Here is a 24460-nt window from a genome sequence, read left to right as displayed (position 1 = left end):
TTGATTGGAATCCACCTAAGTTTCGGGGGCTGTCGCTACGAATTGTACCTGTTAACTCTTTGAGGTACAATGAGTTAATATTTTTCAACCCACTTAGTAAAATTAAAATAATTCCGTATAAATTGTACGACGAGACTGTTGATATTCCATCTCGTGATTAAATGTACAATTAATCTATTTTTTAGTTTCAGTTATTTTGTATCGTTTTACGTGTTTAGCAACTGTGCCTCGAAGAGTTAAACGTCACATGGAAACTCGTCGAACTTACGAAATAAATAATGGCACGCTTTTAATTATTGAAATTTAACACTAGAACTACCGATGGTGTATGTATTACTATTTGTATCAAATCACATACAAATTAATTTACGTGAACCGTTAGTTGTCTATTTTGATAATTGTCCACGAATATTGAAGGCAAAGACATCGTTAATAATTAAATTATACCGTTATAAAGAGTGCACTCTGTATAAGATAAAGAATGCACTCTATGTAAGCTAAAGAGTGCACTCTATGCAGGCTAAAGAGTGCACTTTGTGTAAGCTAAAGAGTGCACTCTATGCAAGCCAAAGAGTGCACTCTGTATAATCTAAAAAATGACACAGTTAATAATTTAACCAAAAAAAATTTGAAATCAAATTGAACCCTTTGGTAGTTCTGGTGTTAATCAAAGCTCAAAAAAGAAATAATAAAAAGAATCGACGATCTTAAATAATCTTCATTTGTAAATATCGCGATAATTTCGTTCGACGTATTAATTGCGCATTTGTATTCTAGTACCCACTGTAGAACCTGTGTACGTCTATTATTATTATTATTAATATAATATCGTTAATATTTGAACGATTGCGATAAATATCCGCGAATTAACCCAGTAAATACAACGAATTAGAAACGTGACAATTTGATATGCGAAACGTGCACAAATCGCCCGCATCGTGATCGATCAATGTTACTGTATTATTATGTGGTGCGCGCAATTTACCATCGTTTTAATAATTTCGAACAATTTGTTGTCGAACGATGCCGTAGCTCGTGTTTGAACGCGTTATTCGGCCACGTCGCCGTATAGACGATGTTATAATTTATTTATTCGAAATACACTTCGCGCCTGAAGCGTATCATACGATACTAAATGATCGCGGGGACAGGAAAGGAAACGACGATTCTCCCCGATAAATTAATATCGCGAACATTACTTAACAACGAACGATTAAGTATTACGAACGCCAGCGTCGTGGATTTATAACCGAGGCCTGCGCGCCATGTAGTCGCGTTAATTAATGTAATTAATGTAGCGCGAATACGCGGAATAAATACCATATATAGATCCTAAGCCAGTCGTACGAAATATAATACGCGAAACCCTGTAAATATGTCAACGAGCGAAACCGTAGTACCGATAAGTTGTTCCTGTGTTATTTTCCATTATCGAGGTTGAAACGAGACGAAGTTTCGGCCAATGAGCCCGGCCGAAAGTCTGCCCGTTTCGATGTAATCGTTAACGAGACATTATTTATATTATAGATTACGAATAAACGTTTCCGTATCGAGCACTGTTTTTTAATCGTACTCCTTTGATCAAATTTACACCCTTTAGTTCACATTCGAGTGATTCGAACGAGTGGTTCGAACGAGTGCATTCTTCGGTACGTATAGACTGATTCTAATTGATGCACTTTTTAGCTTGCACAGAATGCACTCTTTAACTCATATAGAGTGCACTTTTTAATTCATATTTCAGTGATTCAAATTGGTGCAGTTTTTAGATTATGTAGAGTGCACTTTTTAGCTTATACAAAATGCACTCCTTAGCTTATACAGAATGCACTCTTTAGCTTATGCAGAGTGCACTCCTTAGCTTATACAGAATGCACTCTTTAGCTTACATAGAGTGCACATTTTAGTTCATATTTCAGTGATTCAAATTGGTGCAGTTTTCAGATTATGTAGAATGCACTCTTTGGGTTACATAGAATGCACTCTGTAACTTATATAGAATGCACTTTTTAATTTACATAGAATGCACTCTTTACTTTGTACGAGATGGTTGAAACGAAAGCGAAGGTTGTAAAGTTTCACAAATTTGAAAAATAATTCATTTTCTACCTTCTCTTTCTTATTGCAGAAAAAATGTAGCTTATACAATGTTTTTTGCAGCCACGTGTACCAAATATAACATCCCGCAAATAGCCCCCATTTCCTTGCTGGAAAATACCAGCCCTTTTCAGAGAGTATTTTCCATTACCATACGCAAGGTTTCGGGCTGTAAATTTCCAATTTCAGCACGAATTTCATCCTCGAGTCGTTCAATGGTTTCAAATTGTTTTTTTTTTTTTTTATTTTATGTTTTTACAAAGTATTTCCTACACGCTGAGTGTTCCACTTTGATTTTGAATGCAAAGAAACCGCGAACCATAATTGCTCGAGAATATTCGCGTACGATATTTTGAATGTTATTGTTCGAGTAAACGCATTAGTATAAATTTCTGCGAAATGTTTCCACACGTATTCGTTCATCGAGCTTTAACGGAGCCTCGAAATCGGATTGATACAACGAAATTTATAATAAAAACATAAGTGAGTTTCCATTGATCGTTTCGAATACGATTTATAAAATTCACGAGAGAGACGAATCGAGAAATCGAGTGGCACGAACGCCCTTGAATTATTTCTATTCGACGATTATTGAATATAATTTATCGTGGACTCGTTTCGCAACGAAAATTCAAAACTTTGCTACCAAGAAATACTTCTGTACAGAATTAAAAACGAAAAGAAGATTGTTCGCGAGGAAAGTTAATTTTCATCATTTAACCGTGAGTATTAATTATTATCGTTATTACTAGTATTATATAATAGCAATAGACCGCCAGAAGCCTAATCAGTTCTCGATTCGTACATGACTGCACTTGTTTGATTTTGATCTTAAATGAGAGGAAACCGCGAACCATAATCGTCTGAAGATAATTGGAGCAGTATATCGAGTTTGTCTCTCAGTTATTGCTAGCAATGAACGGAGTAGCTGGCATAATGACAACCGTAGAAACCATGCTACGACCGTGCAGCCGGTTCTACAATTATGCAAACGATCGATCCGTTCGATGTTTCACCGGTTCGATGAATATGCAAAGGGTAACGCGTTAAAAAAGCAGAGACTCTCGACCAATCGGTGATAATTTTGCTTTTATCGTGTCTCCTATCAGGAATCGATTTCTGCCACCCGAAATTACTCCACTGTTATTATTGAACTCGCTTAAAATCATTTTATCGTCCGATACCTCTCGAAACAATACGTCTATCATTTGGAAAAATTGACAAAATTTCAACGATGGAAGGAATATTAATTTGTATAATTTATGTAATTTATACTTCGTCTAAAATGCAAAGAAATAATTTTTAACTGCGAGAAGCTAAAAAGAAAAATTTTTAAGAGTGAAACTACCCCCTGAAGTGTCAAGTACCATCTTCGAAATTATTGAATTATCGAATACAAAGTCTTTCTGAACAAGTTTTCCACGGTTTTCGAATATAAATACACGTTCCAATGATTTTTTTTAAATTTTCTACGACCTCAATTTCGATCCATTTTAATAGAAAGGTATTTCCCTTCAAAAAGTTTGAGAATAAACGCGATAGATGAGTCTTTCTTATTTGCTTTTCATACCAGCGCGTACAACGTGTTATTTTTCGCGAAAAAACCACAAAAAGCTTCTCAAAGAGCTTTCACGTATTTCCAATCATTTTCGAGATGACGTTACGGGCGTGAAACTTGGGGTAGTGTGTCATATTATGTTCTATCATGAATAAGTAGTACACGGGGTGAGTCAACAAGTATCTGAAATATCAGATAAGTGACTATCTTTTTCAGTGCTACGTTACAGTCCACAAAGAGACAAATTTAACGATCAACAATAACATAATCTTGAAAATTGACCTTCAAAAAATGTATACTTCTAAACAAACTCAAGATCACCTTGATACTTTTCAGAAAACTTTTTATAAAACCTAAAGATTTGAAAGCTAAGCCTTAGAATGCAATTGTATTTAATATGAAACCTTTTTTTACACCCTTTATGTACAGTGTCGAACGATTTTTGCATAATTGCATACCTAACGAAGCCTGACCAAATGTCTGATCCAATACTACAGTATTCTCCTTCTAGGAGTAATTTTTCCTCCCTCGTACAATACACAAGGTATTTTCTTGGGAGATATTCCCCATTAGAATAATTTTTCGAATGAAAAAATCGAGTTCCATTACATGCAAATAATCCTGACTCAAATGTCTAACACAATGCAGTAGTATTTTCCTTTTAGGAGTAATTTTTCTTCCCTCGTACAATACATAAGGTATTTTCTTGGGAGATATTCGATTAGAATAATTTTTCGAATGAAAAAATCGAGTTCCATTACATGAAAATAATTCTAACTCAAATGTTTGACACAATGCAGTACCATTTTCCTTCTAGGAGCAATTTTTCTTTCCTCATACAATACATAAGATATTTTCTTGGGAGATATTCCATTAGAATAATTTTTCGAATGAAAAAATCGAGTTCCATTACATGAAAATAATCCTGACTCAAATGTCTGACACAATGCAGTACCATTTTCCTTCTAGAAGCAATTTTTCTTTCCTCGTACAATACATAAGATATTTTCCTTCTAGGAGCATTTTTTCTTCCCTCGTACAATGCATGAGGTATTTTCATGGAAATTATTCGATCAGAATAATTTTTCGAATGAGAAAATCGAGTACCATTATATAGTGCACTCGATCGCAATTAGAAAGATGTGTCACGTAACACGATACAAGGGCTTCCTTAGCCAGCAGGCGTATCAAGTTCTAACGTTCTCTCACCCAAGAAAACGAAGATGAAACTCACGGTCTTGATGTACGGTATATCTCGAGATATATGAGCATTTTCGTTGTCTCGAACCGGTGCATTCGGATCCCATTTTATTTGCTGGTCCCTGGGGGCTTTTTCTTCCCCTCTGCCCTCATTTTGTTCGCTCACTGCGCTCCAGCCTGATCATTCTGAAAATGATATTCAACCCTTCGACGTGCACACGTCGGTAAATTATATTCAACGTTATTCCGATGAAACCGTGCGGCTGGATGCAATCGGGAAATGATTTCTAGCTCGAATTTATCATGATCTGAAATAGAAACACATAAACCTTATTACTCGTGGATACGTGAAACTGGACAAAAATATTGAGAGCTAGTCTGTTTCATCCTAGTCGATACGTAAAAGCGAATAAAAATATCAGAAACATGGAAACGTTTCGAGTTTGAAAAATAATTCGAAAAATCATAGGATCGAACCCAAGTTGGTACGAAAACTTGTTCGCGAAATAGAAATTTGAGAAAGAATTGCAACGAACCTTGCAAATTGGAAAGTATGCGAAATAATTAAGAATTGAAACACAAAAGGTGAGCAAATTAATATCTAATCGGTAGATAAGGAGACAGAAGTGTAATCATGTAAATTTTAGTTTAAAATTCATAGATCTAACTTGGAAGACTGAAAGTTTTCCTCGACTTAAAATCTTAGTGGATGTTCACATTCTCGAAAATGAATCTCTTAAGATCGTGTTTCAATTTTTTATTCGAAAACGAATAAGTACAATACTCCGTTTCGAGCATTGGTGTAATAAATGTTTAATCTGATCCACGTAACGTTGAAGAACGTATTTTGCTGTTACGTGGCAACGAGAAAGGAGCAGGTGGTGAATGGATAACTCGTTCCAACTAACAAACCAACATTACTGGTTTTATTTTGAGTTAGGCGACACAACACATACCGTTTTCCTCCAGTCTGGTACCGAACAGAAACAACTGTGTTTTATTTGAACAGATTCCTGTATATTTGCACAGTTGTTCCACGAAAGCCAACTTCCTGTCCTGTACAATCGTTTATAGTGAAAGTTTTCGATGGCTCTTTCGATTCCAGAGTCCTTCAAACTCCAAACTCAATTAACGCTCTGATTGTTCCGTTATATTTGGTAACAATCCCAGCAGATAAATGGTTACAATCGGTATTTCTTAGTTTTCAATCGGAGTAAACGTTGAATGAACATGTTAATCGATTTACTCGACCACATAGGTGTACAGAGTGTCCCAATAATCACGTTGCAATCGAGAATTAAACCATGAGTAATAATCCTATCAGCTAGTGGAAATTGGAGTCAAGGATCCTCCATACCTTTTCAATGATGGATACTAAGGTCTAGATACAGCTATAGTTCACGATCAATAGGATTAATGGCCACTGGCATATAGAATTTACACTCAACGAGTACAACCGAGTGAGAAGTAATAAAATAATTGAGCGAATAAAATAATATCGATTCTCTGGAGGTGAAAAGGTAAGTCGAGAATGTAATGTAAAATTTTGCCCTAAAGGGTTCATTTCCGAGAAAAAATAAATTTGAATATTTTCCTATTGTCTAATTATTTCAGTTTCAACTGTCAGTTTTCACAAAGCTGTTGTTACAGTGAAATAAAATAATTGAGAACAAATGGATACACGTCTGTTTTTATCGGGTTTTATTGAATCGAAATTTTTTTCCCTGGGGAACAGAAACGTTCGAAGAATTAAAAACGTAAAATACATTGGACAATATGTGAGATAATTTAATTCGAAGAGTACAGACCGTTTATGCACGGGTATCAAATGCACCGTGAGGATCATTTTAAACAATTTCTGTATGAATTTACAAATATTAATAATTACACGTCTTACTTATTTTCATTTGCAAGCTCGTTCTAAGCCTCGTGTTTAAAATTATTATTTTACATTTTCGACTTATTTCTTTCACGCGAACCCCATTCCTGGTTATACCATAATTGTTATATATTATAATAGTGTTCCCTGTCGATCACAAGCCAGCGACAATCTGAAACAATTACTCGCGTCGATGTGTTTTATTATACACAACCACCATCGCGCAGTTCTGTCAAACTCTCGTAAAGAAAACGATTATAATTTTAAATAATGTTACTTTCAATCAATCTTCTTGGTTGATTTTCTTCGCGTCTTATCGATCTTACTAGAATCTTGTTATAAATTCTTGATAATGTGATCAGAGTAAATTGTTGTTGTTCTTTTGTTGGCGAGACGGTAATTAAATTTGTAAGAAGAAAAAATGAGAATCGACAATGTCGGAAAATCAAGATCGAAGGAGAAAAGTTTCAGAAGGACAAGTTTCAAAAAAAAATGAGAATTGATAAAGTCAGAAAATCAAGATCGAAGGAGAAAAGTTTCAAAAGGACAAATTCAAAAAAAAAATGAGAATTGACAATGTCAGAAAATCGAGATCAAAGGAGAAAAGTTTCAAAAGGACAAATTCAAAAAAAAAAAAATGAAAATTGACAATGTTGGAAAATCGAGATCGAAGGAGAAAAGTTTTAGAAGGATAAATTCAAAAAAAAAAATGAGAATTGACAATGTTGGAAAATCGAGATCGAAGGAGAAAAGTTTCAGAAGAACAAGTTCCCTGTTAGGGGAGCGAATTTGACAAAAAATTTTCTCCGTGACGTTCGACTGTTCAGTCGAACAAAATTGCAAACAGATATCTATAAGATATGGAGGAAGTATTTGCGTTCACCGATTTTCTGCCCGCTCCTCCTGGCCTCTTGCAACGGTGCATCGTTCTGTCGTCTCTTCTAATTGAATTCTCTCATCAGCAACGAGAGAAGTGCGCACCTCCAATAGTCTTTCCGTACCACCTTACCGTGTGCAGTGCGCTTTCCCTTCAAGAGGCTTTAAATTAATTGTCCCTGGTAAATCCGATCGTATCTGGGCGGATAAAGTTAACGCCTCTGGTCCGTTCGTCGACTCCCTCGATTGTCTCGAGTACTTCGCGATTAACGAATGTCATTTACAGATCCTGGATGGATAAAAAATTGAATATCGTAAACCGATGGTTGTGGGTATTGGTAGGAATCTGAAGCACTTCGAATCTGTATCGAATATCGTAATGGTGTCATCGAAACACTTCAATCATGATTAACAGATTTTTGAAAGTCTTGGAAGTTTTGAAAGCCTTGAAAGCCTTGAAAGTCTTGAAAGTCTTGAAAGCCTTGTATCTTGATTGTCTTGGAAGCTTCAAAAGTCTTGAAAATTTAAAAAACCTTGGAAGTTTTGAGAGTTTTGAAATTCTTGACAGTTTAGAAAGCCTTGAAAGCCTTGAAAGTTTTGAAAGTTTTGAAAATTTCGAAAATCTTGAAAGTCTTGAAGGTTTTGAAGATCTTGAAAGTCTTGAAGGTTTTGAAAGTCTTGAAGGTTTTGAAAGTTTTGAAGATCTTAAAAGTCTTGCAGATCTTGAAAGTCTTGAAGATTTTGAAAGTCTTGAAGATCTTGAAAGTCTTGAAGATTTTGAAAGTCTTGAAGATCTTGAAAGTGTTGAAGATCTTGAAAGTCTTGAAAGTTCTGAAAGTTTTGAAAGTCTTGAAATTCTTGAAAGTTTAGAAAGCCTTGAAAGTCTTAAAAGTTTTGAAGGTTTCAAAAAATCTTGAAGGTCTTGAAGATCTTGAAAGTCTTGAAGATCTTGAAAGTCTTGAAAGTCTTGAAGGTCTTATAAGTTTAGAAAGCCTTGAAAGTTTTGAAAGTCTTGAAAGTCTTGAAAGTCTTGAAGGTCTTGAAAGTCTTGAAGATCTTGTAAGTCTTGAAAGTTCTGAAAGTTTTGAAAGCCTTGAGAGTCTTAAAAATCTTGAAGGTCTTGAATGTCTTGCAAGTCTTGAAAGCCTTACTGAAACAATGTCATTAACATACATGAAATATCGTTACCATACTTAAAATACGTAATTAACAAATACAACTACCACTATAATATGGAAAAAATTCCACACAATTGCAGGCAGAGTTTCTACTTACCTGTCGAGATGTTGTGGTGTTTCATATTACGTGTTGTACGACGTTACCTACGTTTATCACAGTTATTGAAATTTTCCAACCCCTGTATCCTCGTCTTACATCACACTTTATTGTATTTCAAGGAGTCGTCTACCCTCCATATTAATTATAACAATAATGGGGTAGCAGTATATTTTACCCTCTCGTCCTGTTCGCACGGCCCGACGTCTAGAGTGAGGACCAACGGACCGATGTATATTTCATCCTGCCTAAATTTAAGGGTGTCGTAGCTGGAACGTGTCAAGCTACTTTCGACCCAGTTCTCATCGCCAGTTTCTTATTGCGCCGGCATTTTTACAGTGGATATCCCTCGACGAGATCGTCGAGTGGCGAGCATCTACCTCTTCAATCTGACGGATGCGACGAAAATATGCAGGAAGGCAGAAAACACGTTAAGGCAAAAACTCTTTAAACTCTTCATGGCGCTACGAAAGATCTGGGAAGCAGCTTCTCTCTGAAAGTTTAATATTTGAAGCCGGGTCGAAATTGAATTTACATTTTAGAATTCAAACGGAATTTTATGACACATATGACAGAATATAAGAAGGTTTAACGTCTCAAACCCCTGGCTTTAAGCCCTCGCCAGTCTGATCTCTTGAGTCCCTAAGACCATCTAACGAGGGTTCAAAAACGAGGGTGTAAATTTAAGTTTCCATTACAAAACAATTTCACCTTTATGCATCGACTATAACAACTCTTCCTTAAACTACTAACATTCCCTATACATTGAAGAAACCAACTACGACCACTCTTTCTTAAAATACCAATGTTCTCTAGTATCTCTACAACAAGTATGACAGCTCTTCTTTAAAATACTAACGTTCTCTGATATTTGTACTTCAGCTACAACTCTTAAAATACTAATATCCTCTGTCTCGGACTACAAATCGGACCAAATATGCAAATTTCAATTTCGTGAAGGACACTCTAATCCTTAATCCTCTTGTCATTTTACATCCGCAATCGCGGGACAAGTGAGTGAGGAGTTGGCTCGATGGGATGCTCAAAAGCATCAGTCGCTACTGAATAGGAAATCCGCTAACGTATCGACGTTACAAAGAACTTTCTTAAACTTTTAAATAAGACGCTCACGAGCTTCACCCCGAGTTACGTAAAACCGATATTACGGGTGATAGATCGTCCGAAGAAACCTGACACGGCTTATCTCGCGAGGCAATTTACCAAGAAACAGTTTAATTACTTCCGTAATTGGCCGATTTCGTAATCACGGTTCACACGAACAAGGATTATAAACCGGGAGGTTTAATCGAAGAGGGCGGAGCTCGTCGGAAAGAAAGCATCGAAAATGTAGTTCAGTAAAACACCTCGTACAATTCGATCGTAATTATTCATACAAACGTAACAACGGACGAACGATCGGATAAAGTGTTATTAAATTGAGTCAACCATCGTGCTCTTTTCGTTCGATTTAAACAGCGCTGTTCCAGCCGCGAAATAAAAATTCTACCGCGCAAATTTCGAAAAATTGAAAATGGAACGATACTCGACGCAAAAATAAATCGATATCTCGGAACAACATTTTTTCGTACGAGCCTTCCTCGTCGAGATAATAAATTTGGAAAACTATTCGGGGCACGTGCGTCTTCGAGAATTCCTCCCAATGCAAACCGTTTCCAATACTTGAATTCTTTTTATAAATTACTACCTTCACGTGTAATAGACTATATCGTATACAGTGTACGCATAATACACATTGCATTACATATAGTATCATTTGTATCGTCACGTGCCCCGCCATACCTTCGAAATCAATTATCTCAGAAAGGAGAGCTCGTACGAGAAAAATTCACTCGACATTTTCCATTCATTTTTGAACGAGGAACTCGTTCTTAATCGCGCCACGAATTACAAGACACCGTATCTACCGTCCAACGTTATCTATCGATCTTTCGCCCGTCTATTATCCAACTGCTATAAATAACGTTAAAAGAGGGGTAATAGAAAAGGAGAAATGCCATTCCATCAATACGTTTTCCGGGCTTGTAATCCTCCTGCGTCGACCCTCGTAAATCCTTGACACTTTCGGAACGCCGCCCGCTGGGAATAGACGAATTAACGTACAATGGTTGTTCGGGAAAACTTGAAATGAAAAAAAGCCGGAGTCTCCTTGACACGTGGACTCCGTGAACAGCCACGGATCAACGACGGAACGGTACGCGACGATGCAAGGACCCCGTTCTACGTTATAAACACGAAGGATGAAAGTTACTCCAGGAACGAGGTTCCCGGTGACACTCCACCCTCCTCCTCCTCCTCTTCCTCTCTCTTATTAACTGTCAAACTCGTGAACCGGGTCGATGAATTTCGCGCAACCGAATCGTTCGTTGGAAAGTTAAACGGTGAGAAACGTGTTCGACGGGTTTTATAGAAATGAAACGTTTCCATGGTAATCCTCCCGATGAAGATTCTTGCACTCGACGACGGTGATCCAGTTTCAAACTTCGTCCGCGCTAAGGATCCTCTCGTCCTCGTTACGTACGGTCTTTTCCCGTTGAAGTTTCGTCGACAGTTTCTTCGCTGTCTGCGTTATCTAGAAAAACAAAGAAGAGAGAGAGTTAGATAAGCGAAAGAACTCGCGAGATCGTCGATGGGACTCGCCTGAGGATCTACATCGATCACGGCTGCGATGTCGTTCAACGAGGTTAAAAATTCAACGGCGCTGCTCCCGTTCCCCACCGCGTCCAGTATTATGGCGTAATTGATCAGTATCAATGGGTTCTGGGGGGCCAGCTCGTGGGCCTTCTGCAACACCTTCTCTGCACCCTCCAAGTCGTCCAAACGTTTTAAAGCGACTGCAACGAGAAACCGAAACACTTCGTCAATACTTCGTTCTCCACTCGGAGAATTGTTACGGGGATGATAGGCGAAATCGATATCGTTGGAATTTCTTATGCGACAATGACACACATAGATACACACACACATAGACAGAGCCATTATTTTCTCACTTTTGTGGCGATTCGAGCGTTTCACGAGCTCTCTCGCGTCTTTTTGTAAAGTCGATGCGAGCACGTTTCGCTGGCCGAGAGATTTTCTTTCTCGGGGAGAAATTATGGCGTCGTAACGGGCGAAAATGAACAAAGAGAAACGAAAAGGTTGAGAGTGAGTGAGCGGGGGGTAGAGTTGTGGGTCAGGGATGAAACGACGCGACGAATGGAATTTTTATTAATAACGAAATAAATTCGAACTCGAGGCCCGAGAGACACCGGGCTCGGGGAATCCCGAGGGATTCGAGCTCGCGATGGTGAATCGTGGGAAAACGTTTGTCGAGTCCCTGGCTGGAATTAAAATAAGTCAAGCTGTTCTCTCGAAGTTGGGTGCTTCTCTTTTTTATAACCTGACCACTCTCCGATTCTTTGTAACGGTCTATTTGAAACGGTCGTTTAACTTGCGAGGAAGTTGGACCGGTCGGACTGGTGTGTCGAATTTGATGTTTGTTCGCCATTTTGTGCGGTGATCCGTTTCCACAGGGACGGTGCAGAGTGTGTTTCGTAATTTGTGGTGGTTCGCTTAGAAATACGCGCAGAAAGGATGAAAATGTTCATAGAATAGGTTGCTCGATCTGTTTCGTCGTTCGAAACTGTTTCATCGTTTTGCCATTGTAAGAAAATACTGTGACATTTCAACTTTGAACAACTGTAAATCTACATGAAATTTCACACATGTTCATCAAACAGTAGTACCATCTTTAGAAAAATAAAACGACGAACCTAATAGCTACATTTCTTATCGAACGACATAACCTATTCTATGAACTTATTCTATGAGTAACCTATTGTATGAACATTTTCATCGTTTTCGCGTGTACAATTAACTTCTAAGTGGACACCACAAATTAATATTAAATGTAAACATAAAGAAGCTCGCTGAAGTTCTTCTTAAGAATCATTCCACGTATTTTGGCGCCAAAAAACGACAATATTCCATCCGACGGATATCGAAATAATAATTCTCGCTCTCCAGAAATGTAAAGAAGAGCCTCTTACGTCCAAGCAGAAGATAAGGCATAGGGTCCTTGGGATCAGCGCTGACTGCAGCGCACAAATAGATGGCGGCCGACGCTGGTTGTCCCGTGGTCAGAAAAACCATCCCCAAATTGTAGGCCGGCAGGAACGCCATCGGGTTCAGATAGTGAGCCCTCTTCAAACAGCTAATTGCCTGAAAACAAATTGGAGCGTTAAACCGATTTGTATCGACAATTCCCGGCCAGTCGAACGGTTGATAGCGCGGACAAACCAATGGAAACAATCGTTGCGTAAATATGTACACCTAACAATAATAATACGATCGAGCTCTGTGCACGTTAATTTAAAATTGACCGAATCGAACACTCCAATTGTGCAAACATGGTACGAGAAAACACCATATAAGGGTATCCAACGATCATCGGTTCGCGAGGAAAATAATCGAGGGTACCTTGCTAGATGCAACTCGACACCTAACTCGAAATCCCACGAAATAACTGGAATACATGTTTGCTAACTTTCAAACAATACAGATTTGCATATTTTTGTTTTTTAAGGCTTTCAACCCGATACAATTAGAACGATCCCAATCGATGCACTTGCACTTCCTTAGTCTTCTCGTTGCATCGTAAAGTTAAAAACCACAAATTTCAAAAACATTCGGGATCTTTTCGAACCAAAGACTATTATACGATGTGAGATTGTTCTTCTTGTCGAAATACCATTGTACATGAACATACTCAAATTCAAACTTTCGAACACCAATCGGACCCGAGATTACCGATGTCCAACTCACCGCGCACACTTCTGATAGAATCGCGCGCCATTTTGTACCATCGCGTCCAACACACGATTAAAAAATATGGTTCCACGAGTTATCGCACACTCCGTCCATGGTGAAAGATTCGAATCGATCAAGCGTACGGTATTGTTTAAAAAAATTCTCCATTCGTTCGCTCTCGATCTGACGTAATCTCTTGACTCATTCGCGTTATAGTACCCCGTAATAACCACGATGATCGAATATAAATATCACATGGTGAGCCAACGGTGCGCAGTTTTGAACAATTAAACGATAAATATTTTTGCGTTGAAATTCCACGCGCACCATCTCGAGACCGTGGACATCGTAAACAACACTGGAAGACCATTTTCCACGGTACACCATCGTTTCAAGGCAATGGCGCGACGTGATCCGCTCGTTGAACGAATCGACGATCCAACGATCGGATAATGAAAATTAAATTTTTTCTCGAATCGTCAATGGCGGGGCAAAACGAACGCGTGCCGTCGCATGCACATTTTTTCTTATCGGTGGTTCTCCTCGTGCCTCTTATCGGAGACAAGGTAACTAAAGCCGAGCTTTGAACTTAATCCACTTAACTTCGACGTCTCGGCCCCGCTAACAAGTAACTGCGCCTCGTGGAATAATGGGGGAGTGGATTAAGAAACTTCCGTGCACGAGCTCGTCCCTGCATCTCGAACACGGATCCGTAGACTTTCGCCAACCTATACTCCCGTTTCTTTCGCCCCTCGTGGAACGGAGTCTGCTACCTGTTGGGAAAATATTTAATAACGCTCGCTGATTCTATTTATCGCGCTACATCGACCAAGGGGAGGAGAATTTTTTCTCCGGCGTTCCGGTAATTGGGAGAAAAAAAAAAAGGGTCTCCCTTTCGTAAATATCGAACATCGTGCCGACACCGTTCGGCCACTTTTCGAGAGTGGATGATTACTTTGCAGAGACGAATCTTCGAATGTTGTCCAGAAGGAAAGACGATTTCTTTGAAGAAATGAACACGTTTTATTGAAAAGAAATTAATAATTTTTTTTCTGTATTATTCTTGAAGCTTGAAGATTCGAGAGAAAATTATTCGTAGGACGTGTTTCGAAGGGCTGTCGATTAAGGAAGCTCTGTCCGGAAGGAAACACCGGTAATTAATATTTCTTCTGTATTAATCTTTGTTCTGTATTATTCTTGAAGCTTGAAGATTCGAAAGAAAATTATTCGTAGGACGTGTTTTGAATGGCTATCGATTAAGGAAGCCCTGTCCGGAAGGAAACACGATTTCTTCGATTGAGATGAAATCGATAATCTTTTTTCTGTATTATTCTTGAAGTTTGAAGATTCGAAAGAAAATTATTCGTAGAACGTGTTCCAAAGGACTATCGATTAATGCATTAGACTTTAAATGCAATTATAATCTGATGGACGATTTTTTCGAGAAACTACTTTTTTTTAGATATTTGATTAAGACACGAATTGTTACACTGACACGATTTTTGCCTCGAAATGACCAGTGAGTGATTTTTGTAGAGCCACACTCACTAAATACGATTAAATAAAGTACAGAAATTAATTTCGATCGAGATTCGAAGTGAAAGATGGTTTCTGACGTGTTGTTTAAATAAGTGGGGTTTTAAATGGTGAAAAGCAATAAAATTGGAACGAAACGGATGTTAAATTAATGTCTCTAGTAAACAATTGTTACTTTCTATGTTTTAAAACTCTGCTAATAGAGCAGTTTTAAACAATACGTCAGAAACCACCTTTTAATTCGAATCTTCGTCAAAATTAACTTCCATAGGCAAATTAATCATTTATAATACATAGATAGGATGCATATTGTAATATTAATATTCGAAACATGCGTAAATGTTAGTAACAATCGCGGAAATGAACAAACATTGACCGAAACCGTTCGCCTTCGCAGATTTCGCTATATCGTGATGGTTATTTATCATAATTATTAACAACCGTCGTAGGACCATAGTTTAAACAATTATTAACAATGTCCTAGTATAAATAATGCCTTAAAAGCCATCAATTTCTTAAAATATTCGGATAGATCGAACAAAGACAATCGAAGTAACGGTACGTGACCTTGTGGTGGGTATATAAGGAGCCCCCGGTTAACGAACATTTCATTCCACAGGGAGCCTCCGAGGAGGAAGGATGTCTCCATTTTAGGTTTCTGGACTCTTCACGGACCACTCGGTACCACTCGGTGCCACTTGGTACTGACCGCTGGTAGGCGGTAGTCAGTAGTGGCGACCATTCTCTAATTTTTTTTTTTTCAATTTTTCTTCATTTGTTTCAACTTTTTTCTTTTGACAAATCTGTATTTATTCTCTAATTTTAATTTCTACTTGTTTTTCCATGTTTATTTTCTTTGTTACTGCATTACTATAGTCTTGTTTAATATTCATTATAAATTCAATTTATGTACTACCTCGGCTAGGTATATTAAAAAACGAAGAGGACTACCTCGTCGCATCCTCCGCGGGATCGTTAATTTTAAGTTTAGACTAAGTTAGTCTTAAGGCCACCATGTACGAATATCTGTAATCTGCCGAGCAATTAACCAATCTTTAGCTTATTTTTGCTCGCTTCCTTGTCTCACAGTCCGGCCACCTCTGCTTGTTGCATAAGCAAGTGACGGGCCATGTAGCTGGTCCGAACGGTCAGTCGCCGTCTCTTCCAGTGTGTCCGCTTCCAGAGAGGGCATGTTGCGAACACAGGTGCAGGCATTTTTGCTGGTCCCTGCGAAAGCCTCCAAAATAAGACCCTCTCGTCGTAAAGATGGAGAAACGGGGCACTCCTCTAGGGGAGTGGTAGGCGTCGTTCGTTTTCTCTGGAATCGGAACCACGGAGGGGAAACGGAACTGACCTAGTAAGACCAACTACACGGTTCGCGTCGCGTCTTTCCCAATTTTGCCTAATTTTTTCCACAATGTAATCGCTCGGCAGAACTAAACCAGGAGATCGAAGGAACTTTGATTCCTTCCATCTTCATGGTTTGGTAACTTCGTTTGTATGGCATGTCGAGAGAGATCGATGGAACTTCGATTCCATCTATCTCTCTCCGGGTCTCCGCTCGCAGCAACCTCCACGTGGTGAGACCTGGTAATCGGTATTACTCGCGACGAACAATCATTTTTCGTCGCGGGTAATACCGAGCTAATGGCAGCGAATTTAGAACATTACATTAACATTAATTACGAACCACCCTGTATATTACGTAAATCGTTCCACAATGGGTATCTCAACAGACTAAAATGTCCCCTTGTAATCAACAGAACGTTTGATGTTGAAATTATCGAAAATTATCGGGATTTGTTGATCGGTGCGTTACAAGGGCCACGGGGGAAGCTCAAAGGGTTGCAAACGTAGTATCCAAACATTTCGTCCCTCCAATTAATGCTATTAATCGAGGCTCCGCTGTCTCTGGAACTTGGTATCCCTCTTTTCGTAACCTATAGGTTAAATTTCGGTCGAACTGACTCTCCCTTTAGAACTGTTTCGCGTTCTTAGAGAATGGCCCGCTCTTCTCATTAGGGAATACCCTGGCGCGTAATTTGCATTCACCGATTTTCTCCCGTTCCGACTACACCTCGCACCGGTGCATTACGCGCCTCTGTCTTGTCCTCTAATTGAGTTCCTCCGGAACGCAAGTGTGCCCCGACCGTCATTCGAGACCCCGGTGGCGCGTGCACCGTCCCCTTTAATGGACTTTAAATTAATTATCGTCGTTAAATCCGGCAGCCTGTGCAGATCCACCTAGCCGCGGATAAAATTTACGTTGATTCGTCGATTGTTACTCCTCGTTTCGTGGGAGAGAAAAAAACTAACTCTGGGTGTACGCAACGAAGGTACTGCTTGGAGAAAATATTCGAGAAACACTATTCCTCGTATCTGTAATTATTTTCTTAAAATAATTCACGAATAAATTATCAAATACTTATCTCACGTATAAACCTTCCTATCCCCACAACTTTTTCCTTTTTCCAATACCAAAGAACAAAATAAATATGTATCGTCCCTTTCAACGTCAATTGTTCCCTAGATTCTATATATCTAATTCTAAACTAATTCTGGATGTATGCAACAAAGATACTGCTTCGAGAAAAATTATTCCTCGGATCTATAAACATTTTTCTAATATAATTGACGAATAAATGATCAAATACTTATTTCTCGTAGAAACCTTCCTATCCCCACGACTATATTTACTTATATTTATTTTGTTCTTTTTCCAATACCAAAGAACAAAATAAATATGTATCGTCCCTTTCAAAGTTAATTGTTCCCTCGATTCTGTATATCACGATTGCGCAAACATTCTTTGTTGTATGTACGTTCCAACGTTGGAATAAATTCGTTAAGAAATTCCAGTCGGGCGTACGCGAATTGTTCCGCCTCAATCGTGGCGTTGTGTACACACATTCGCCTATATACAATGTGCGCAATGTTTGCGAAACTTATTCAGAGGGTGCAAGTCGTAAAAGAGAAGATAATAATACCGGTAAAACGTAATACACAAATATTTTCATAAACCGGTATCTTCGTAGCCCAACTTCCGCAAAGTGTTGCCGCACAGAGGCAACCGGAAAATATCGGTGCACCCGGGTATTATCTACGGGTCGGCGCTGTTTCGCATCGGTGTTACGATTACGCTCGAATTCCACGCGATTCGTCGTATTCTGATCCAACGTGGAATTCAAATATCTGCGGTGCCAAACGGGGCGTCCCTTTCTCTCTGGTGGCCCGTAGAACCAAATGAAAAGGTGTTCCTCGTGATCACGTGGACGATTACGCCGATCCGAACCAAGTACTTACGGCAACGAATTTCTGCTTCCCGTAAAAGCACATTCCAACGTTGTTCCATAAAACGTGCGATTCCGGGATCGATTGGGCCGCTTGCTTGTACTTCGACAATGCCACGTCGTACTCCTGGTGATTCTGAAATGGACGATGAACGTTTCAGCAACGTCGAGCAACTCAGCGAGTCTCCGTCCCCGTTCATACCCCAACCCGCTCCAAAAAAAAAAAAAAGAAACGAAGTACCTCTAATTAAATTCTTGAAGAACATTGAAGAAACGGTACGCATACTTCAACCCCAAAAACGTGTATTTTATCCGTTACATCGCCCGGTACTTTGTTTACCAAGAATGCATTTCGAGAGGAGAAATTGAATCTTCCTACGAACCCCCCCCCCCCCCTCCTCCTCTCCCCTCACCTTTGCGATAACGATTCAGATAAACGGAGAACGTTATCTTTACGATTGAATTATTCAATGGATACGGGTTTTCTTTGCCTCGGAATTACGCACCGAGGAGGAATATTTTTTAAATAATATTTTTTAGTATTGAGTATGGAGTATTGTACGCTCGATCTTCTTAGTAACACGGTGTTCCGAGAAGACGGAACTTGGATGTAATGCAAAATTTGCTACAATTCTATCGCTTGTTAACAAGGGCCAACATTACCTGCATTAATTTTACCAGTGTACAAAAAAAGTCGAGTGTACATATTTTAAATTAACTAAGTTGATTTTCCGCGTTTACTATGCTTTGTATAAGAATTAAGGTACGATGAGTGACAAACGCTTCGGAAGCAAATTGTTCGTGAGGACCGCGACCAATGGATCGCGTGTCTGGCGTGGCTGCGCCATATTTTTACATTAGCATCTCTCTTCATCGGGAAATCTGTATCCGTAAAGTCTCGTCGGATGACCCAGACGAACCCTGGAGACGCCCGTGGAATCAATTATCCGTTACGCGGAAATTTCTCGTCCCTTTGAATCCACGAATCGAACTCGTGCCTTGCATGCCTCGAAAACTCGTGGCTCCGAGCGTCCCTCACCTGGATCACATAAGCAATCGGTAGAATAGCTCTGGTACAATCCGGAGAATGAGCGAGGGCCGTCCCGAATTGTTGAAACGCTCGTTGAACGTCACCGATTTTAAGATAGAGGAGACCCAGATCGGTCGCAGCTTCGACGCTCTCGGGATTCCCCCTGAAAACAATAAAACATTGAACAATGGTCAATAGCGGCTAATAAGAAGCAAAAAATATCGACGATCGTATTACATTTATCATACAGGTTGTTCGAGAAGTCATTTCGTTTTCCAAAATGGAGTATGTATGATTCAATAAAATGTTTATATGCTCTAAAAGAATCGTGTTTCATTTTCACCCCCCCCCAAAAAAAAACGAAATTACTATCCGAACGAACCAATATTACAATAATCACGCGGTTGAATATCTTAGAAAAATGAAAGAAAGATGACTGGATGGTTAAATAATTTTAAAGTGTTTGAAAAAGTGATTACAAGTGAATGTCAGTTTACGTGGTAAACTTTACACGGTAAACACTTTGCATAGCAAACTTTCAGTAGACAGAAATTGATCGTACCGCGTCATAATTTTCATCCTTTTGGACTTTCGACGTTGCAACGTTCTTAATCGATTCGTCGATTTACAAAATGTACGTGATATCATTTTCTATGTACACGGTATAGATCAATTTGCTGAACGTTCGTACCATAAGGTATTACAAGTAATTTTTAAGTAGTCGTAATTGTGAGTACTTTTTCGATGATTCTGCGCTTCGAGAAACTATTCAAATTCGAAATACGAATTCTCCATTTTGATTAACCGCCCTTTTGCTACGAGCAATCTTCACACCTACACGAGGAATTTCTGACAGCGAGATTGTAGAAGGTACATTTTTCGTGGATTTTCGTGAACGCTCGAACGAACAAAATTTCTCCCCGAGTTGAGTAGAGATGTATATCCAGCTACCGATAACTTGATAACCAGATGCAGTTCGATCTCTGGAATCAAGTGGCCTGAATATATCCGGGGAATTTTCTCGCCATAGTATCGAACGATCGAACGTCACCGACTACACTTCCGACGTCGAGCGGAACCGTGTAAAAAAAAGAGCAATAAATCGGTCAATTGCACACGCAGCAAGTTGAAATTCATTTTAAAACCGCAAATTCGAGATCACCTTTCCGCTACCGTATTTTAACGATTCAAATCCGTTAAGAAACATCGTTTAGATCGAACGATAAAATAAAGTATATACAATTAAAAGTTAACAGAACGAATTGAAACGACCCAGACAGTAAGCTATCGCGTTTACCGTTTCTTTTTACGGTACTCTAGCTAAGCATTGCAATTTTTTCGATGTTTCTTGGTATTCGTTAATTCTACCGATCGGAAGATTAATTGGTAAAGATAATTAGTAGAAGATTAATTAAAAAGTATTCTCGTATGCGCGGCGTACTTTGAGAGAACGAATTAGAAAAAAAAATCGATTCTTTCGAAGGTTATGGAACACCTTCCATAAGTTAGAAACTCCATCGAAGAAGATTCACGCGCGCGAAGAAATTCAAATTTTTCGAAAAATGTAGACTCTTTCCGAATCGTACTTAATTAGGTTAAACTTTACAATCGCGTTAATAATCACGGTATACAGCAATCTCCGGGATCGACGGTGCTCGAATCTACGCATTCGTCGACTGTTTCTCAACAGACGCGATTAAATAATTAATAGAGGGAAATCCCAGAGCGTCGCGGATCATTGGAGAATCTGTACCGATTCGTTTCGCGCTTACAAGAGGTAAAATTAATCGCCTGAGTGCAAGAAAAGAAAAGAGAAAAAAAAAACGCAACGTCGCCTTGAATAAAATAAAAACGTCGACGGATCGAGAAATAATTTCAAACAGACAGCGTTGTTCAAGAAGCTGGAAAAACGCGACGATGATCGCCATCCGCTCGAAACGTGGCCTGTTTGCTCGGCACATTTTTTAAATTCGAAACGGTGTTGCCGCGAGGAGTGGCGGGACACGGCTGAATCGTAAACAAGAGGAGTATTCGAGACGACGATGTTGCGGCGCGGAATGAAATTTGCAATACTCGCGAGGCGAGGTCAAACGAGCGTTAATCGTGGAATACATTAAAAACGGAAAACATCGCTCCGAGGTCTTCCGTACCCGAGTGCTGCGTTGTAAGCGTTCCGTGCCTCTGTAACGTGATCTTCCGTGATGCAGACTCTGGCCAAAGCGATGTACGGTAACTCGTTTTTCGTTAGCTCCATCGATCTCTTCAGGTGCCGTTTCGCTTCGTAAAGTTGGTTCAGCTTCGCGTGACACTCACCTAGAAGAACAACAATCGTAAAAACCTGACTTTACGCGAAGCATGATCCGTTATCGACGGATCCACGATGATCGATTGAATGGAATGTAAATCGTTTGGCGAACACCGACGAAGTTCTAAGACGGTTTCTGATCCATTTCTTCAAGTCGATTCGGTCGTCCAGCTCGAAGTGGAACAGCAAAATGATCCGCAAGCTACGAAACATTGCCTACTTTAATATTTCAAAATTAATTTGATTTATCGTCTCGTCTTGTTGATTATTTTAAATTAATTTGATTTACCGTATTGTTAATTTTTTACTTGTTAAACCGACTCGTCGAGGCCCTTAATTTCGAGATTACCTTGACTTATCGTTTCGTTGATTATTAATTTTGAAATTTACTCGACTTGTCGTCCTGTTGGTTTTATTTGAAAAATTGCTCCCACCCTGTTTGAAAAACGATGCATCGCGATCGGTGGACCACCTTCTATATTTTTGTTTAAGAAATCTGGTGGAAAACAACGTCTATGTGATAACAGTGACTCACCTAGATTGAGATAAATTTCCCAGTCGGGTACAGTCGATATCTTCTCAGCTTCCAAGTATACCTCGATTGCGCGTTTATGGCTCCCCATTATCAAGCTACCAAACAACATGAAATTTATCAAGACCGATGCAACGTTAACGGGTATTTTTTCCGCGTATTTTTCCGTTTGAATTAAATCGAAAAGTCTAAAATATAAATACAATTTTTTTCACAAAAGAATTTAAAATCTATTTTAAAAAGTAAGAATTTAATTTAGTTAATCTAGGAAGTCGACGGGATGATGAAATTCGAGACCTCTTGAATCACGAAATTATTTCATTAACGCGTTGTACACGGTTTTAATGATCGTGCGAATTAATATTTGATACCAATATTAATTGCAAACCAATATCAATATCGAGTCAACGGTCTCTACAATGTCCGAATTCAATTCGATTTCCAGCGCCCTCTGAAATCGAATATCGTTTACTCACAGTGATTTGGCAATTTGTTTCACGTTATTAACGTTCGTCGAATTAACGTTGTACGCCGTCTGAAAGCAATCCAAGGAATCCTGAATCCTCCCCTCACGTCTGAGTATCAAACCCTGCACGAATAAGAAAACAGTTCGATGCGGTCAATTCTTTTTTTTTTTCTTTTTTTTTTCTTAGTCAAACTTAAAATAATTTCTCTTACTTTCAAATAATTGGCGTATTCATTGTGTCCGTTTGATCTCGACAATTCCTGATCGATCAGGATTTTGCAGGTTTTGTACTCGTGCCGCGTGTAATGACGATGCAGCAACCAATTGTTGCTTTCTATCGCTGGTATTTCCGGCGCTAAACCGATAACGAAAACCCAGTATCGTATTACATTACAATCGTATGAGTATCGTGAACGAATCATATAGTATGTACGAGTCACGATTCTCGATGCATCGCGACAAGATTCGTATAAAACAATAATTGAACACGTATTTTGCAACAACAGTAATATCGGCTAAAATACTTTACAAAATGTTTGAGATCTGCAGTCGGTCACGTAAGACTACACGTGCGTTGATGCTTCTTCGTAAATGAATACAATAGGTGTTAGTTGTATTTCCATAATATTTTCAACTCTTAAATTGACAATTTGAAGTGAAACAATTCGATCTCTCGTAATTTCCTTAATATTTTTTACAATAACTTTACACGATGTACGTAGGTTATTGTGGCTGACTGTACGTGACTAATTCCTTTCAAAGTACATAATATGTGACCTTCAATCGGTATCTAAATACGCTATTTGAAAAAAATAACAATCTTCCTTTACGTCTCGAGAAAGAAAATATTTTTGTACGATTCTTGCGAGGAACGCACACTTTCAGGTTGTGTGGAGAGATCAACGATAATCGTTAACAAGAAACCGATTATCATTGCCTCATTATTGTAAAAATCGATACGATAACGAAGTATTATAATGAAGCTGTCTAAAATAATTTTATTACCATTTCGGATCCTTATTTTTTATCAATTCCGATTCCAATACAATTCTAATCGAACTACATCGACAAACTTTTGAACGTTATATACACTGTGTGTGCTCGCGCGCGTACTTGCAATGTGAGCGAATATTTTGCATAACTCATATGAATATAAAAGAACACCTTTCTTCCCTTTATCGCTTCTCGACCGTTGTGAAACAGTCATTTGCTGCTGAATACGACCATTGCTAAGAATATTGTTAGCCATTCTAAGAACACAAAAGTAACGTTGCACGAACACGTTTTGTACTGTTCATCCTGCAACGCTGCCTCGGAAGCTAGCGATATGTTGTCGCTGTTGTTCGTCATGACAACCCTTAGTTAAGCCCCCTTTACACGGAATTATCTTAAATGATTGTAAGCTTCTTCCACTGTCCACGAAAGTAACATAGACTAATGAAACAACGTAAAAATTCATAATGTTTTACCATATCTATTTACTTTTCGATTAAAATACAAACTTAAGAGAATCTATGATATCTATCATACTTTTTCAAAGATATCTCCAAATAGAAACGTACCATGTGATATAAAATATTATTCAGAAATATGCGCTAAAAAAATTAATG

At 38.8% G+C, this 24460-nt stretch overlaps 1 protein-coding gene across 1 annotated transcript; it reads right to left on the bottom strand.

Annotated features, from left to right (window-relative positions):
- Nucleotides 1-8639: 8639 nt before the first annotated feature.
- On the bottom strand, nucleotides 8640-24127 carry Bbs4 (Bardet-Biedl syndrome 4). Its single transcript, XM_076308982.1, has 11 exons — nucleotides 24015-24127; nucleotides 23063-23205; nucleotides 22861-22973; nucleotides 22388-22482; nucleotides 21698-21860; nucleotides 19557-19710; nucleotides 18531-18653; nucleotides 12932-13103; nucleotides 11544-11737; nucleotides 8886-11475; nucleotides 8640-8760 (listed from the first exon to the last, which is right to left on the bottom strand). The coding sequence occupies exons 1-10, from the start codon at nucleotides 24097-24099 to the stop codon at nucleotides 11380-11382; spliced, it is 1338 nt and encodes a 445-aa protein (XP_076165097.1). The 5' UTR covers nucleotides 24100-24127; the 3' UTR covers nucleotides 8640-8760; nucleotides 8886-11379.
- Nucleotides 24128-24460: the final 333 nt, after the last annotated feature.

The sequence above is a fragment of the Ptiloglossa arizonensis genome, chromosome 4, assembly GCF_051014685.1.
Source record: "Ptiloglossa arizonensis isolate GNS036 chromosome 4, iyPtiAriz1_principal, whole genome shotgun sequence".
Classification (NCBI taxonomy): Eukaryota; Metazoa; Arthropoda; class Insecta; order Hymenoptera; family Colletidae; genus Ptiloglossa; species Ptiloglossa arizonensis.
The sequence above is the reverse complement of the archived record's forward strand: the minus strand, read 5'-3'. Positions and strand labels throughout refer to the sequence as shown.

What these genes read in the sequence shown, in the direction of transcription:
- Bbs4 (XM_076308982.1), bottom strand. Translation starts at nt 24,099, where the DNA reads ATGGCTAACAATATTCTTAGCAATGGTCGTATTCAGCAGCAAATGACT. An exon ending in AATACGCCAATTATTTGAAA is followed by an intron (nt 22,974 to 23,062) that starts GTAAGAGAAATT and finishes TTATTCGTGCAG; the next exon opens with GGTTTGATACTCAGACGTGA. An exon ending in AAACAAATTGCCAAATCACT is followed by an intron (nt 22,483 to 22,860) that starts GTGAGTAAACGA and finishes GTTGTTTGGTAG; the next exon opens with CTTGATAATGGGGAGCCATA.